At 35.7% G+C, this 15,834-nt stretch overlaps 1 protein-coding gene across 9 annotated transcripts in view; it reads right to left on the bottom strand.

Moving 5' to 3' along the window:
* The window catches only part of TTC7B (tetratricopeptide repeat domain 7B), a 353,505-nt gene that overhangs the window by 219,496 nt on the left and 118,175 nt on the right, over positions 1-15,834 (bottom strand). For all 9 annotated transcript variants that reach the window (XM_056810528.1, XM_056810526.1, XM_056810525.1 and 6 more), the window contains 2 exons: positions 12,806-12,978; positions 6,492-6,555 (listed from right to left, as the gene is read on the bottom strand). In XM_056810528.1, the coding sequence (XP_056666506.1) occupies positions 6,492-6,555; positions 12,806-12,978 (237 nt within the window). The remainder of the gene's footprint in view (positions 1-6,491; positions 6,556-12,805; positions 12,979-15,834) is intronic.

Raw genomic sequence — 15,834 nt, 5'->3', positions numbered from 1 at the left:
TTACTTAAAGTTAATACAAAGCAAAATAATTCCCCTGGATGCATAAAGGCACCTATGGAATCCTTGCATGCATATTGTTGTTTTAGGAGAGCAGAACTGCACATCCATTTGCCAGATTACCAACATCTAACATTTAGTTGACACTTTTCTTCTGAGGGAAGGAAAGAAAAGAGGAAAGAAGGGAAGAAGAGGAAGGAAAGATTCCTAACCCCCCACAACTTCCACCATGAAATGGTGCTTTTGAATCAGCAGGTCTGGCAGAGATTTGTTTTTCTTTCCCCTCTGTGACAAAATCTTTATAGCTATGCAACACTCACATTCCTTACTCTGTTGTGACTTTGAGCAAGGCCTTTAACCTTGTCAGACCCAAGTTCCTCACCAGTAAAATATGGAGATTGGACCAGATGGCCTCAGAGGTCTCTCACAACTCTAAATCTATGGTACTATGCTTCTAGGGTCTTCACCATAATAAACCACGAGTCAAAACATAATTCAATATGGATTACAAGAGAGCAAAAGAGACTTGACTTACAATAGAAAGAGGTGAGCATTTTTTTAAATAATACCACAGAGAACACCTTTCTACTTTAATGTCTCTATAGCTTAGCACAGAAATACATTCAAGCTTAATCTCATCTATCTAGAAAGCAAATTCTCTTTATAACCAACTGGTTTTCATTATCATTCAAATTTGATTATTCTGCAGATTCCTACAGAGACATTGTATTGTAGATGAAATGGCTCCTTTTCCCCTTTCCTTCTAGAAGGAACAAAATGATTGAAATTTGGTACCCTCTGCCTTTATTTAACAGGCCTGGTCTCTCAATATCTCATAACTCTCGATCAATACAAGTACACAGAAGACCTCCAGGGCTATGTTCTCAAGTGGTATGGGAAGTAAGCTCTGGGGTCAGATAGATGGCCATTTTGATGTTCTCCTTCCTTCATGCCATTCTGAAAGCCTGCTTACCAACTCTGCCTCCCACTAAGAAGGAACTGCCTTTCTTTTCAGCACCAACTCCTTGGAATTTACTGTTAGCACCATAGATCAGTATGGATTTGGCTTCAAAACTCCCTTCTCTGAAATATAAAAGTTAGAATAAAAAATAATCAGGGCACTTCTCATTTAGTGAATCACTTCTTGTTAGAGCAGGCCTCATCTTGAAATTTCATCATAAGTTTTCCTGATCCAGGTGTCAATTCTAAGCTAGGAAAAGAAATGCTGGATTAACTAAGCAAGACTTGCTAGAAACAATCTTATCTTTTTTTTTTTTTAAATTGATGCTATCTATACTAAAACAATTACTCTGAAGAGAAAAAAAACTGCAGTAATTCTGATATTTAAAAGAAGATCATAATTAGAGGCCTTATCAGATATCAAGTTGCACCAAATGTTGTTTTTTAACTTAAAAACGAAGTGTTCAGGAATCTGTGTTTACAAATATATAATGTGTATTTTCCAACACCATTGTGAGCATTAGATTTCCAACAATTAAGGTAGTTGTATAAGTTACCATTATACAGCTATAGGTTTGATAATCTTCTTCATTTTATAGAAAGATGAATCAGTCAAAAAATAATATAACATGACAGACAGCAACTCAATTCTAAACTTATTTCTTCTGAATGGAGGGTCTAATAGCTAATTTATGTTTGATAGCTAATAGTAAGTGCCATAAAAACTATATTCCATTTACTCAGCCACTAAAAAACAGAATAATGTTCATTCTGACTCTAAAGTCGAACACATTTATTTCCTGTTTATAAACTGAAAAACAGTGCTGAGATGGAAAAAAGTTCTCTTGATGGTAAAATTGCAATTTCTACTAAGTTCTACATCAATTCTAAGTATGGAAGGATTACCAGATAAAGTACATAAACATCTTGGGTAGGATCCTGTTGCTCTGATGTCTAACCAAGGCATCATTTGACATAAGTGTCTAATAGTATTAATAGATTTTACTATATAGTGGAAACGTTACCAAAACCAAAAATCTTTTTTGATAGTTTCAAAACTTACTGACACAAAGTCCCCTGAACTTTAAAGGCTACTAGTTAGCATCTATTCAATTAAAGATAAAGAAGATTAAATTAAATACATAACCTTTCCCCTAAGCTGACATACTGCCTTTGGGGCCAGATAAATTAAGTTTGGTCAAGCAAAGACTAAGAGCTTAGTATGAAGGTATTATTGCCTAAAAGTCTAATGTGAAATAATCTCAATCAAAGAATAACCTATAAAATGTTTTAAGGTTATTAGACCAAGAAAATTTTAGGGAAAGAACAGAACACAAATTATTCCTGAGTTCTCAAATGGTCAAAGAGTGAGAAGCAAAAGTAGGCAAAGATAACAGCTTTTTACTTTCTGAGATGATTAATTTCAGTGATGGAAAAGACAAGCAAAAAAACAAAGAACTGACAAAGATATCTGGAGCCTACAAACATGATTTTTAATAAAGTTTTTAATAAAGACAAAGTAATTTCCCTGATTAATGCCATTCATTTCTTTATTCTCCATTTAACCAATTCTTCTGTATTCTGTTTGAAAAATTGTGAAGAGGGGCAAATGGGTCTCAATTATTTAAGGAGAGATGAGGCTGAAAAAAACTTGATTTGTCCTCTTGGGAAAATCCTTCAACCCATCAGGGAAGTGAAAAGCAGTGACTGATCACTCAAAGCATTGTAGCTCCATGAAAGACAGGTCATAAAGCCTAACTCCATTTCTTTTTATTTTAGCACAATATCTAGGTCAGGAGGTGGCCAAAGAAATGCTCTGTAGACATAGTTTACCAAAATTCAGCAAAGCATCTGACAAAGTTGCTCCTACTACATTTGTGGGCAATATGAAGAAATGAGTCCTAGGTTATTGGTGGGTTCAGAATTAGTCAGACACCTAGATTCGGAGAATAATTAGTAATAGTAAAGTAGCCAAAAAACTGTCCTTAACTTTGTGATGTTCAAAATTTTTAACAATGTCTTGGATAGAGGTCCAAAAAGTATGCCTATCAACCACATAATGGTTGACATGTAGAATATATGACAAAGCCAGGATCCAAAGAAGATGTCAACAAGATAAAATAAAGGGCCTAATCAAATAATATAAAATTTAACAAGAATATATGTAAAGTTTTATCTACCAATTTAAAAAGAATCAGAATTACAAACTGGAGAGTTAGGAAAAAAACAACTTCCCTTTCTAGCAAGTGATGATTCAGTAATTTTTCTGAAGACTTAAAGATAAAGGACCCACTAAGTACGATGACAATCAGTTCTACTTATTTTTTTTTGAAATTTTTTTCTAATATCAAGCCTAAATCGGTTTTCCTAGTTCTGTCTTCTAGGGCCAAGAAGAACTAGTCTAACTCATAATTCCATATGACAGTCTTTTAAATATTTACTTTCTTCCCAAAGTCTTCTTTCTCAGGTTAAATATCCCCACGCTAACATCTTTCACTCTTCTGGTCACTCTCCTCTGGACAGTCTCTATCTTATCAATGTCATTATTAAAATGTAGTGCTCCAAATTGTACAAGACAGGGAAGATATACCTAGATAAGCATTCCTATAAAAAAGATCAGGGAAAGTAGCACCTGGCTAGCCTAAAAGTTAAATATGAATCAACAAGGATTCACTGACAGCAACATAACTAATAAATATATAATAAAATGAGAGGTATACTGTATAAATGAAGGAGCTGACAGATAGACTTTATATGATAACAGTCTGCAAGTATTTGATGGGTTTTACATAGAAGAGGCATCAAAACTTCTTTATTTAACTTCAGAGAGCAAAATTAAGAGGATTGAGTAGAAGTTGCAGACAGGGTATAGACTAAAGCTATATGTAGAGAAAAATCTTCCTAATAATTAGTGTTGCCCCAATGTGTCATGGAGTCTCTAAAGGGAATGGGTTCCCCCTCACTGAATGTAGATCTCCAGATAAATACCAGATAACCACCTGTCAATATTGTGCTAGGCAGACTAAGACAAATTAGGCTAGACCTATTTTGTGTCATGGACCCCTAGTATAGTGAAGCATACAGACTCTTTCTCTGAATATTGTTTTTAAACCTTTACCTTCTATTTTAGAATCAATACTAATTATTGGTTCCAAGGCCAAAAAGCCCTAAAAGCTAATTGCTTAAGTTACTTAAGTAAGGGGTTAAGTGTCTTGTCCTAGGTCATACAGAAAGTGTCTGAGGCCAAATTTGAACCCAGCATTTCCTGCCTCCAGGACTGGCTCTCCATCAACTGAGCCACCTAGCTGCCCCTCTGAATATTTTTAAACATAAAAAAAAAAAAAAAAAATATATATATATATATATATATATATATATATATATATATGATTACCATGGAAATCAATAATACTGAAATAAAGACATTTTTCCCCCACCCAGGTTTATGAATCCCTGAAACCTATCCAGGTAAAGAAGTTCCTGGGTTAGAAGAACTCAAGAGTTCCTTTCCAACTCTTCGTCATTCTATCATTCTGATCCCTTTTCATGTAAATGTTTTGTATTAGCAACCAGAATGAAAAAAGGGGGCAAGAGAGCAATGTCTCCCTGTGTTTTTAATGTCTCTCACTATTCTTGCAATACATAGTACAACAGTGCTTAGCATTCAATGGATGATTAAGAAATAGAGCTCTCCCTCTATGGATAATCTCCAATATATCCCATCTATATCTTCTTTGTACACAGTTGTTTACATGTTGTCTCCTCCATTAGACTCTATGCTCTCAGTGCAGTAAATGTCTTTTACCTTTCTTTGAATTTCTAGTACTTAGTGCTTGACACATAATAAATATTTACTGGTTGAGTGACAAAGTGGGCGCTTTTAATGAATGCTATTTGAACGACTAGCCAACCACGAAAATGCTATCACTTCCAGAATGTTAGGACTAAAAGAGTTCCTAGAGGATCGCCCACTATAAATCCCTTATTCTTTATGTAGTGACTAGAGCTTAGAGATGAGAATCAGCCTAACCAAGATCATACAGCTAAGTGGCAAAGCCAAGATTCAAACAAAGATCTAATTCCCAAACCAGCTCTCCTTCCTCTATATACCACGAATATCAAGTACGTTGGATAACAATTCAATATTATTTCTATTGTACCAAATATACTCAAAACTGATCACCTCTGTTTTGGTCATAAGAGCAAACAGTTCTATTGGGGCAGCTAGAGGATAGGATGGATAGAATGCCAGGCTGGAAGTCAGGATGATAAGTCTTCCCGAATTCATATCTGGCCTTAGGCACTTAACTAGCTGGGGGACCCTGGGCAATTCACTTAATCCTATTTGTCTGTTAATCAGCTGAGGAAGAAAATGGTAAATCACTGCAGTATCTTTGCCAAAGCAATAACAAATGGGGTCACAAAGACTGAATGACTGAACAATAATAACAACAGTTCCATATTGCCTACTATTTACACATTGGGGAAAAGTGAATATTCAGAGAAAAACATTTATTTAAAATAATATATACCTGCCAACACTGAGAGGGATTTCCAAACTGATGATGATGATGATGATGATGATAATGACAACAATTGCTAACATACTGTGCTTACTATGAGCCAGACACTGTGCTAAGTGCTTTAAAAATATTATCTCATTTGATCCTAAAAACCCTGAGAGTAGGTGCTATTATTATTATCCCCCTTTTACAAGCAAGGAAATTAAAGCAAATTAAAACAAAGGTTAAGTGACTTGCTCGAAGTTACATAGCTAGCAAGTGGCTGAGGCTGGGTTTGAACTCAGGTTTTCTTCATTCCAGACTCCATTCATTTACAACCTCATGGTCATTCTAAGATCCAACATATCAAGACGTTCCTGGCCAGGATAGGCCAGGTCCTGTTGGGGAAATATGACTTGTTAATTTGATAGCTTAACTATAACTCAGGGAAGAGCTAGCAAGAGGAAGAGATGCTCCAACCAGCCACTGTTCAAATAATATAAATAAGGTTAGTAGACCTAGAACTGATCCCCAAATTTCTCCATTACCAAGACAGAAATGATTAAAAGTGCCTTCCCTATCCACATTCCCCACTTCCCTTACAGTTGCCCTTTTATAATTTCCTACTTTGGATGGTTCTTGATATTCACGGCCATGATTATAGCTCTCTAAAAATGGTATGTGTTGTTGATTAGATAAAGAATACACACTGTAATTTTGCCATGGGTATAGTACAGCTTATTTACACTCTACTATATTGATGTCAAGACTTGGGCAAAGAAACTCTGGGTCTTATATCAGCAAAGAGTCAGACCAGGACAAAGATAGTGAGTCTGAACAATGCAGGAAACACAGCTAAAAGAGAAATTATATTGGTCTCTCAGAACTAATGAGTGCACCTTCCCAGAGATAATAATATGAAGCACTCCCTCTAGGAATCACACCCCTACTGAGTCACCTGATAAAAGGGCCAGCACCTTGGCCAAAGGGAAATCCTAGTGGAGAAAAAGGAATTATCTATATTACACTTACCATTGATTCACTAATCAGCAACAACAACAGGGCTTCCTCAGTATTCTCCTGGGGGCAAAAAATGCTGCCAAGACAAAACAAAATATTAACCTTACTAGAGCCATGTTAGAATAATGGAAATATGCATTATTATAAGCAGAGTAAAAATTACAATGAAAATTTCTACATTCACAATGCCAAATAACAACAAACGCTTGGATTTCACTGGTTTGGGAATAATATCCTATGGTATTTATGTATGTTAATGGAAGGGAAACAGTACCACACACTCAGCTACAAAAGTGAATTTCATTCACACATGACTGTACCTGCTTTTATACAAAGAGAAATTGACCTAGTTATAAAATGCTATTGTGCCAATAACAAGCCTCCTATGCATATGGAAGAACATACAAATTGCAGGCATGTTAATATTATTTTGGTTTATTATCTTCTTCCATTTTTTTGTGGATAAAAAAGGGCAACTGAGGAATTTAAGTTATTTTCCCTTAAAATTATCCTAAATATCTTAAATTGACCCCCTTTACTCTGAGACCAATACAATTCAATACAACCTGTAGCAAGCAAGTAGTCTGTATTACAATATCAAACTGAACTTTCAATTCCTGAACTAAAACAGAAAGCCTTTTTAGTTTCCTGTTGCTCAAGATCACATAACAAAAAACAAAAAGTAGCACTAGTCTCACCTTTCCACATTTCACTGTTTGCATTTACAGGCTTTTAATTTCATTAATTTCCCTCCCTTTCTTTCTATTCTACAGCAATCTAAAAGCCATTAGCAGTAACTAAATCAAAGTTTCCAGGCAGATTTAAAAGAATAAAATTTTTTCCACTGGAATAAGATAATTTGCCTAAGAAAGTTGGTGAATTAGAGAAATCAAGTCTTATACTTCACCTTCTGAAATGACAAAATAAGAATTTACTCTTATTTTTTTCTAGAATTCACTGCCAAATACAAGTATTTTTAAATTTTGATAATTTAAATTTAAAGGAAAATGACATGGTGGATATGGAAAAAATGTCATCTCTTTGTTTATATTTTAGAAATCCCATTATGATTTTGAGATGTTGAAATCTAACACTCTGCCTCACAGTATTAAAATTTTTATGGGATATAAGAGAAAGATTAAATCTTGGCCCTAGAAAAGATGACAAACTGCACCTTTCTCCTTTTGTTGGAGAGGCAGGGACTATAGCTATGAAGTGTTACATTTAGAGTGGAAGCCATTTTGGGCAAAGGTCACAAAAGAACCCTAACCTTAGAAACAACCAGAAAAGGCTATTTTTTTAAAGTTATTAGTACAACTTTTAAGTGAGGGGAGGGGAAATAATGAATGGTATATAACATTTGGAATTTGCCATGATCTTATTTAAGCAATCAACTCTGTGTAATTGGGGATTTTTGCATTTATAAATGCTACTCCTCCAAATGCTGGGCTTTCCATAATTTTCATAAAAATTTCAGATGTCCAGCAATAATTTCCAGGTAATATAGCTTCTGCTAAAATGAGACTGTATCATCAGGAACACTGCCCATTTATTTTAATGAGATATCATATTGTCAGTTGTCTGTGTATATGTTCCATATCCCATCTGAGTCCTCTGCAATACACAAATTCAAAGTAATACTGTGCTTCCCAGAGTTCCTAGAAAGTAACTCACTAACTGATTTCATTCCATGTCTTCTAACTTGCCCTTCCCCTCTGATGGAGGTGACACTAATGAACAATGTCAAATTCAAGTGATGCCTGAAAAGAAATTTTAAAAGGTGTTGTACAGGAAAACTAGCTGTTTCAGTGGATTGAGAGTCAAGAACAGAGAGACAGGGAGGTCCTGGGCTCAAATCTGGCCTCAGACACTTCCCAGCTGTATGATCCTGGGCAAGTCACTTAACTCTCATGGCCTAACCCTTACCACTCTTCTGCCTTAGAACCAATACACAACATCAATTCTAAGATGGAAGATAAGGAATTTTAATAATCTGTATAATTTTATGTTATTTGTATAATACCCTGGGGGAAGCAGATAGGGATGGGGGAAAGAACTCTAAATAATTAAGAATTAGCTCTCTACAGTCAGAGCTAAAGGGTCCCTTAGAGGCCATCTAATGCAATTCCTCATTTGACAGACTAACACATTAAGATATAAAAAAATTAAATGACTTATCTAAAGTCATACAGCAAATGACAGGGCCAGCATTTTAAACCAGGTTCTCTCACTCCAAACTTAGTCCTCTGTGTATCACCTGACAATGCCCGTGCACCATCGCCATTTAAATAATGGCTATGTAATCAACAAACAAGAGTAGAAAAACTCATCTAAATAAAATTTGCTTTCTCTAAGCTACAAGAACTCCAAATGTAGAGTCGCTAAAAGAGAGGCATATAAAATTAGTTAATTTTCAATTATTATCAATTTGTTAATTACACTAATTTCACTAGTCAATTTCACTAATACATTTCTTCCATTAGGTTATGTCTTTTAAGACATTTCATGTTGGGGAAACAGTGGGCAGGAGAGGGTAGTATGAGAAATCCATACAGAGAAAATCCTGTTCTAACAAACAGTTTTCCAAAGAAAGATTCAGGAAAACAAAGTTATATCCAGATGTCCCACTAAGCAGTATTTTGTCTAGCTGGTTATAATGAATTTTCTCTGTGCTGTTTTGGAGTTCCTCATCTACATAAAAGTTACTCTATAATAAAAGACTTTGATTTTGCTTTATTTGAATTGTAAGCAAAAAAAGAGAAGACTTGATCTGAATTGTAGATGTGCTATTCTTTAGTCTGTTATCAATTGTTATTACCCTTCAAAAATCCCAAATACTGAAACAAAATTCAACCAACCACATCTCAAAAAGCAAAAAAAAAATCCAGATGCTAAGAAAGACAATCTGCGGAATATTACCCTTCTCCCTTGTCTATACTGGATCTATAAACTTTTTTTTTTACTTTAAGATTCACTAGTAGATCTCTCCCTCCAGGGTTATATTAAGGAATTATTATTATAATTATTGTCAACTAAAAAAATGTCAATGTACAAATTCACAATAAACATGGTATTATTTAGGAAATTAAATAGCAATGGCAAGAAGTAATATTTTATCTTCATAAGCTAGTATAACACAGAACTGAAGAAGATTTGAGCTTGAAGACACTTTAGAGAACATATAGTCTAGCCCCCCCTCAGTGTTTAACAGAAGAAAGTGAGTCTCCTAAAGAAGCAACACATTCAAGGTCATATTGAAATTATACCAAAATAAGCTTACAACTCTCCACGTGTCAATCAAGCCTGATGGTGGGAAGGGATGAAGAAAACTGAATTCTTAAAGGTTCAGTTCACTTTGTATATTAAGAAGCTTTTTTAAGAAGGTACAGGGTATTTAAGAAAAAATGTTAGCAAATATAGAAGACTCTATGCTTCTGTATGCTTTCCCATGCTTTGCCTCTGTGTATCTCTCCACAAATTTTCATTTCGGTATTCCTTCCAAAAAACCTTCTGACAAAAAAAAAGCTGATTAAAAAATTTAGAGAACAAATTTCCCTAAAATTGTAAAAATACTGAGTAATAAAGTACTAGAACTAAAAACCATTTTTAGGAAACTGAATATGGAACTATAAAACATTGAATGTTAAGAGTAGTAAAGAAACTTAGAACACAGAATTCAAAGTTGGAAAGGATTTTTTTGAACATCTAGTGGAGGAAACTGAGGCTCAATGAAGAAAAGTACAGAGACTTTTAGGACCATAGATTCAGAGATAATAGGAAATTACAAGATCCAGGGAGTATGCATTCCTTTTTTTTTTTAATACCAGGAAATAAAAACCTAGAAGGTGAATTGCCCAAACTTGTGCATTTCATATGTGGCAAAGCTAAGATTTGAATTCAGATCCTCAGACTACCTCACACTCTTATAACTTAGCCTAGGACACATAATGAGGTCTATAATAAAAATGGGATATGAACTCATGTCTCTCAACTCAGTACTCACTAAACAGTACTCACTTTTCTCTACCTCTTTTTATTTTTAAAGTGACAATGGTGGGCCAGTTAAGTGGCTCAGTAGAGAGAGAGCCAAGCCTGGAGACAGGAGCTTCTGGGTTAAAATATGGCATCAATTTCTGCCTGTGACCCTAAGCAAGTCACCGAACCCCAATTGCCTAGCTCTTTCTGCTCTTCTATCTTGCAACTGATACTTAGTATTAAGGTAAGGGTTTTTTTTTTAAACTGACAATGGCATGAAAAAAACTCAAGCCACTTCAAACTTTATAGATAGATCCATAATAATAAAGAGCCAAGCAATGGAAAGGGGATGGGGAGCATCAAAACTAAAACAGACTAAGAGAAAAGTTCGGAATATTTGTCTGTATCAATGACAAACTGAACAAGACACTACCAAAGAGAAATGACAAATGCTACCAATTCTTTTCAGAAGTCACCCACAAAATGACTATCTGCTCTACCATCTCAATTGCTACATTCTACTATAGTATAAAGGAATTCTTCAGCATTTAGCACAAGGGCATTAATCCAAATGTTGGATGACAAAGCAGGAAGAACAATGGATTTGGAGTTGGATGACCTGGGAAACAATTAGTTCTATTTGCTACTATATGACTTTGGTCAAGTTAACTTTTGGGGGCCTTTTTCTCTTTCTATAAAAATAAAAGGCTGAATTCCAACATTTCTAAAATCTGTTCCAATTCTAATATTCTATAAATATAGCATTTTTAAAAATATGGTATGGCCAAATCTTAATTAATATACTAATGCTGACCAATTGTTCTGCACTTTGTCAGAATGGAGAATAGGCAAGATGTGAAAGATCTAGATGAACTATATTTAACCTTTGTCCTTTTTCCCTTTCCTACCAATCCCTTTTACTGTTCACTCAGAAGTTTCTTCAAACTTTACCAGCACAAACTTCTTCCAAGAGTTTAAAGAAATCTGTGATTTCATCAATGTGATTACTCTTTCCACCAATACAAGTAGGCCTCATAGGCAATTTCATAAATTGCTATAACTGAAAGAAGTCCATTTTCGGGTGGCCCGTATTCTGCTGATGAGCTTGTCTGAACTCAGCCAATCTGGTCCTTCCATAAGATACATTCAATTCATCCCTGAGCCTGTACTTAAAATCTTCAGCCAATGAGATCCTATCAGAGCTTACTCTCTGCCAGCATGGCCTCCAGGAACCCAGACTCACTTCCATGACTAGAATGAGAATGAGACTTTTGCAGGAGGGCCAGGGAGGACAAAGGGTTAAATTAAAGGGAGGAATAAAAAGCTGATCCACACCTGCTGTGGTTTACTGGGTCTAGCTGCATCTAATCCACTCCCTTCTTATTTGCCTTCCTCTTACTTCCCCTGGCTGGAGGTGCAGAACTGTGAGGCTGTTACCTAAAACCCGGTGGGAAGACTGGTGAAGGAGTTAGGACTATAACAGCTGCCTATATCCTTCCCATCCACTCACTCTCCCCAACTCAAAAGGCCTTCAAATCTAAAATGTGAAAAAAAAAATCCTAAAGTTCAACATCGTCTATCTATAAATCATTTCTCTTCTACCTCCTCACTTTTTCTCACAGGCAACCTTGTCTAAAATATTTTTTTTTTTTGCTCAAAACATCAATAACTATTTAAGAGGAAAATGCTAGCGGCAATTAACTTTGCCACTGTCTGAGGTATGACCTTCTGCAGGTTAGAGGTAAGAATCTCAAAGACAGATGAAAGAGTAACAGACAGGTACTTGAATGTCTACATAATCATACTCTAACCACTCATTCATGTTCAACAAGTATCTGTTGAGTGAATAAATTCATGTAAAAACAGCCCTTAAAATTAAATTAATAATGCAATGAAGTGGTTTTCTCACCTTGCCACCCCCTTCTCCTTTGGAGAGTGGATCTCCCTCTCTCACACGGAGTAGAAATATATCAGCTACTCAAAAGGCCAGAACCCATCAGTAATCAATACAGCAATTTTGACCTGCTTCATTTATAGCCTGGGCCATTTCGCCTCTTAAACCAACTTGGTATGCAACCCCTCCTTCCCCCAACCAAAATACTGTTCAGGGATTCACTATATTACCAGACAAGGTGGGCACCCAAACAGCTTAAGCCTCACTGAAAGCAGCTCAGAATTCCTGAGCTTAAGTAATCCACCAGCCTCCTCAATAACAAGGATTACTGGGCCACAAACCACACCTGCCCTTCTTTCCTTTTTTTAAAAATCAGATTTTAAAATTATTTGCTATTTTTGAGTCCCATCTCTTAAATAGCAAGTGTGTAAAATGAGAAGACAAAGAACTTTCATACTTTTCTCCTGTGTATACTCGGGCTCTTCGGTGGAGAGAGTAGTTTTTCGTATTGGCTCCTTTCCTGAGGGGATCATCAAGAGGTGACTGGTATGGAGCATCCTCCAGAGGATTCCAGTAGCTCTGTTCACACATACCCCTTAACAAAATTTCTGCTAACTGTCTGGCTATCGTCTGTGGATGAAACAGAAAACAAACATCAGTCATTCTACACTGATATTTTACCTTAAAACAGAAACTGACACCAAATAACAATAACAGTGTTACAGTTTACAAAGTACTTTAAATGTCATTCCATTTAATCGGCACAATAAACCACAGAATGTAGGGTACCAAGGACTATTATTTCCACTGTCCAGGTGAGAAAACTAATGGTTAACTTTTAAGGTTGAATTTAAGCTCCCTGAGAGCTGGGGCTTTCATTTTTATATTTGTATTTCAGGCTAAACAGAGCAGGTGCTTAATAACTGCCTATTGAACTGAATTGCATTGAATTGCCCAAAGTCACAAAGGCATTGACAAAGCCAGGACAGACTCCAGATCCTCTTAAGCCCAGTGTTCTTCCCTACGGCTGCCCAGAGGGCAATCAATAAATATTTAAAAAAAATAAAAACTAGTATCACCAGTCTTCTATTGATCCAATCAGCAATTAGTTTCATAAATATAGTTCTGGAATGGAACTGGTAATCCCATCCATTAAGTGGAGCTATAGATTTTTATTTTTAAGCAAAACACAAGTGGAGGGAGGGAGGAAATTGGAAAATGAAGGGATGCCCTCTGAGTGGGGAATGGCTGAACAAATTGTGGTATATGTTGGTGATGGAATACTATTGTGCTCAAAGGAATAATAAAGTGGAGGAATTCCATGGAGACTGGAACGACCTCCAGGAAGTGATGCAGAGCGAGAGGAGCAGAACCAGGAGAACATTGCACATTAAGATTGATACACTGTGGCACAATCAAATGTAATGGATTTCTCTAGATTTGTGAGAAAGAACACTATCCACATTCAGAGGAAGAACTGTGGAAATAGAAACAAAGAAGAAAAACAAGTGCTTGATCACATGGTTCAGTGGGGATATTATTGGGGATGTAGACTCTAAACAATTACCCTGGTGCAATTAGCAATAATATGGAAATAGGTCTTGATCAATGACCCATGTAAAACCCAATGGAATTGCATGCCATCTACGGGAGGGGTTTGGGGACAGGGGAGGGAAAGAACATGAATCTTGTAACCATGGGAAAATAGTCTAAATAATTAAATAAAATTTTCAAGAAATAAAACATATATATAAAAAAACAAAAAATAGCAATCGATTTTCTTTCAACAAAAACAGATTAAATACTTAACAAGTAAAATGAATACAATGACAAAATAAAAAAAGACACCTCTCAAATGTGCTTCTCATGTATTACTGTATATTAATTTTTTCACATACCAAAGGAGTAGGAAAAAATCTTAGTCTGAAAAAAGACAACCAAAAGAACACCAAAAAGTACCATCCTACATGTCTGCTCTCCCATTGTACCAAATCTTTGAGAGAAGGGCACCCTCAATGAAGGCAGTAATAGGAAACAAGCAGTATTCAACAGTAAGCCACGACTTTGAGAAGATACCACAATGTCTCTCCTACAGTCATCTATTTCAGTGTCTTGGTGAAAAGTAATAAGCCCTTGGGGTTAGAGTGAGTAAGAAGAAAGGAAAATATGTGAGAAAGACTGCAGAGATAGAATCAAACACTTATTTTGGAATAAGAGTCAAGGATGATGTCACTGTTTTGAACCTGCTGATCATAAGAAGGATAACATGCAGAGGCAGATTTGGGGGTAAAGATAATGGTATTTTGGTCATGTTGACTTCAAAGTGCTAAAGGGACAACATTCAGCCGGCAGAGATCACAGCATCATCGTTTTAAAACTAGAAGAGTCTTTAGAGGTCATCTATTCCAATTCCCTCATTTTACAGCTGAAAAAAAAAAAACTGGAGCCCTCTGCTCTAGGAATATCAATTTGGTAGCTATGTGGAAAACAGATCAGAGCTAGGAGAAACTAGAGGCCAGGAGACCAATTAGGAGGCTATCACAAAGTTTCTCTAGCAAAGGTCTCAACTCCACTACATATAAGGAACAGGTAAGAGTTAATAGTAAGAGTCATTTCCCAATAAATAAATAGTCAAAGTATATGAATAGGCAGTTCTTGGGGCAAGAAATAATACTATGGCCATATGGAAAAAATGCTACAAATCAATCCTAAAGTGAGAAGTGCACATTTAAAAAACTCTTAAATTTTACTTCATACACTTGAGATTCAAATGTACCACTTGACCCGCTCTGCTAGATCTAAACATCAAAAAGATAAAGTAAACAGGAAAAATACAAAAATATTTATAGCAGCTCTTTTTGAAGGAACAAAAAAAAAAACTGGGAACTAAATAGGCATTTAGCAATTGAAGAATGGCTGAACAAGTTGTGGGATATAAGTATGAGGAATACTTCTGTAACATCAGAAATGAGGAAAACAGATGAATTCAAAGAGAATTAGAGGAGGAAGTCAAGTGGCTCAGTGAACTGAGACCAAGGCCTAGAGACAGGATGTCCTGAATTCAAATATGCCCTCAGACACTTCCTTGCTGTATTACTGTATAAGGAAGTCACTTAACCCCAAATGCCTACCCCTTCTGTTTTCAAACCAATACAGATTAATGATACTAAGTCAAAAGAGTTTTGTTTTGTTTTTTTAAAAGAGACGAACAGGCATGGAAAGATTTAAAAGAATTAATACTAAGTGAAGTCAGCAGAACCAGAAGAACAAATAATACTATTACACCAATATTATAATAATGAACAAAGTGTGATGACCTTTACAAATTGATGAGAGGAGAAACAGAACACTTATTAAGTGTCTACTATGTGCCAGGCATGGTCCTATGTACTTTACAAATATTATCTCTTTGACCATCACTGCTCACATAGGTACTACTATGATCCCCATTTTATAATCAAAGAAACTGGGGCAGACATTAAATTA

The sequence above is a fragment of the Monodelphis domestica genome, chromosome 1, assembly GCF_027887165.1.
Source record: "Monodelphis domestica isolate mMonDom1 chromosome 1, mMonDom1.pri, whole genome shotgun sequence".
Taxonomy (NCBI): domain Eukaryota; kingdom Metazoa; phylum Chordata; class Mammalia; order Didelphimorphia; family Didelphidae; genus Monodelphis; species Monodelphis domestica.
This window is presented reverse-complemented; position numbering and strand designations above follow the sequence as displayed.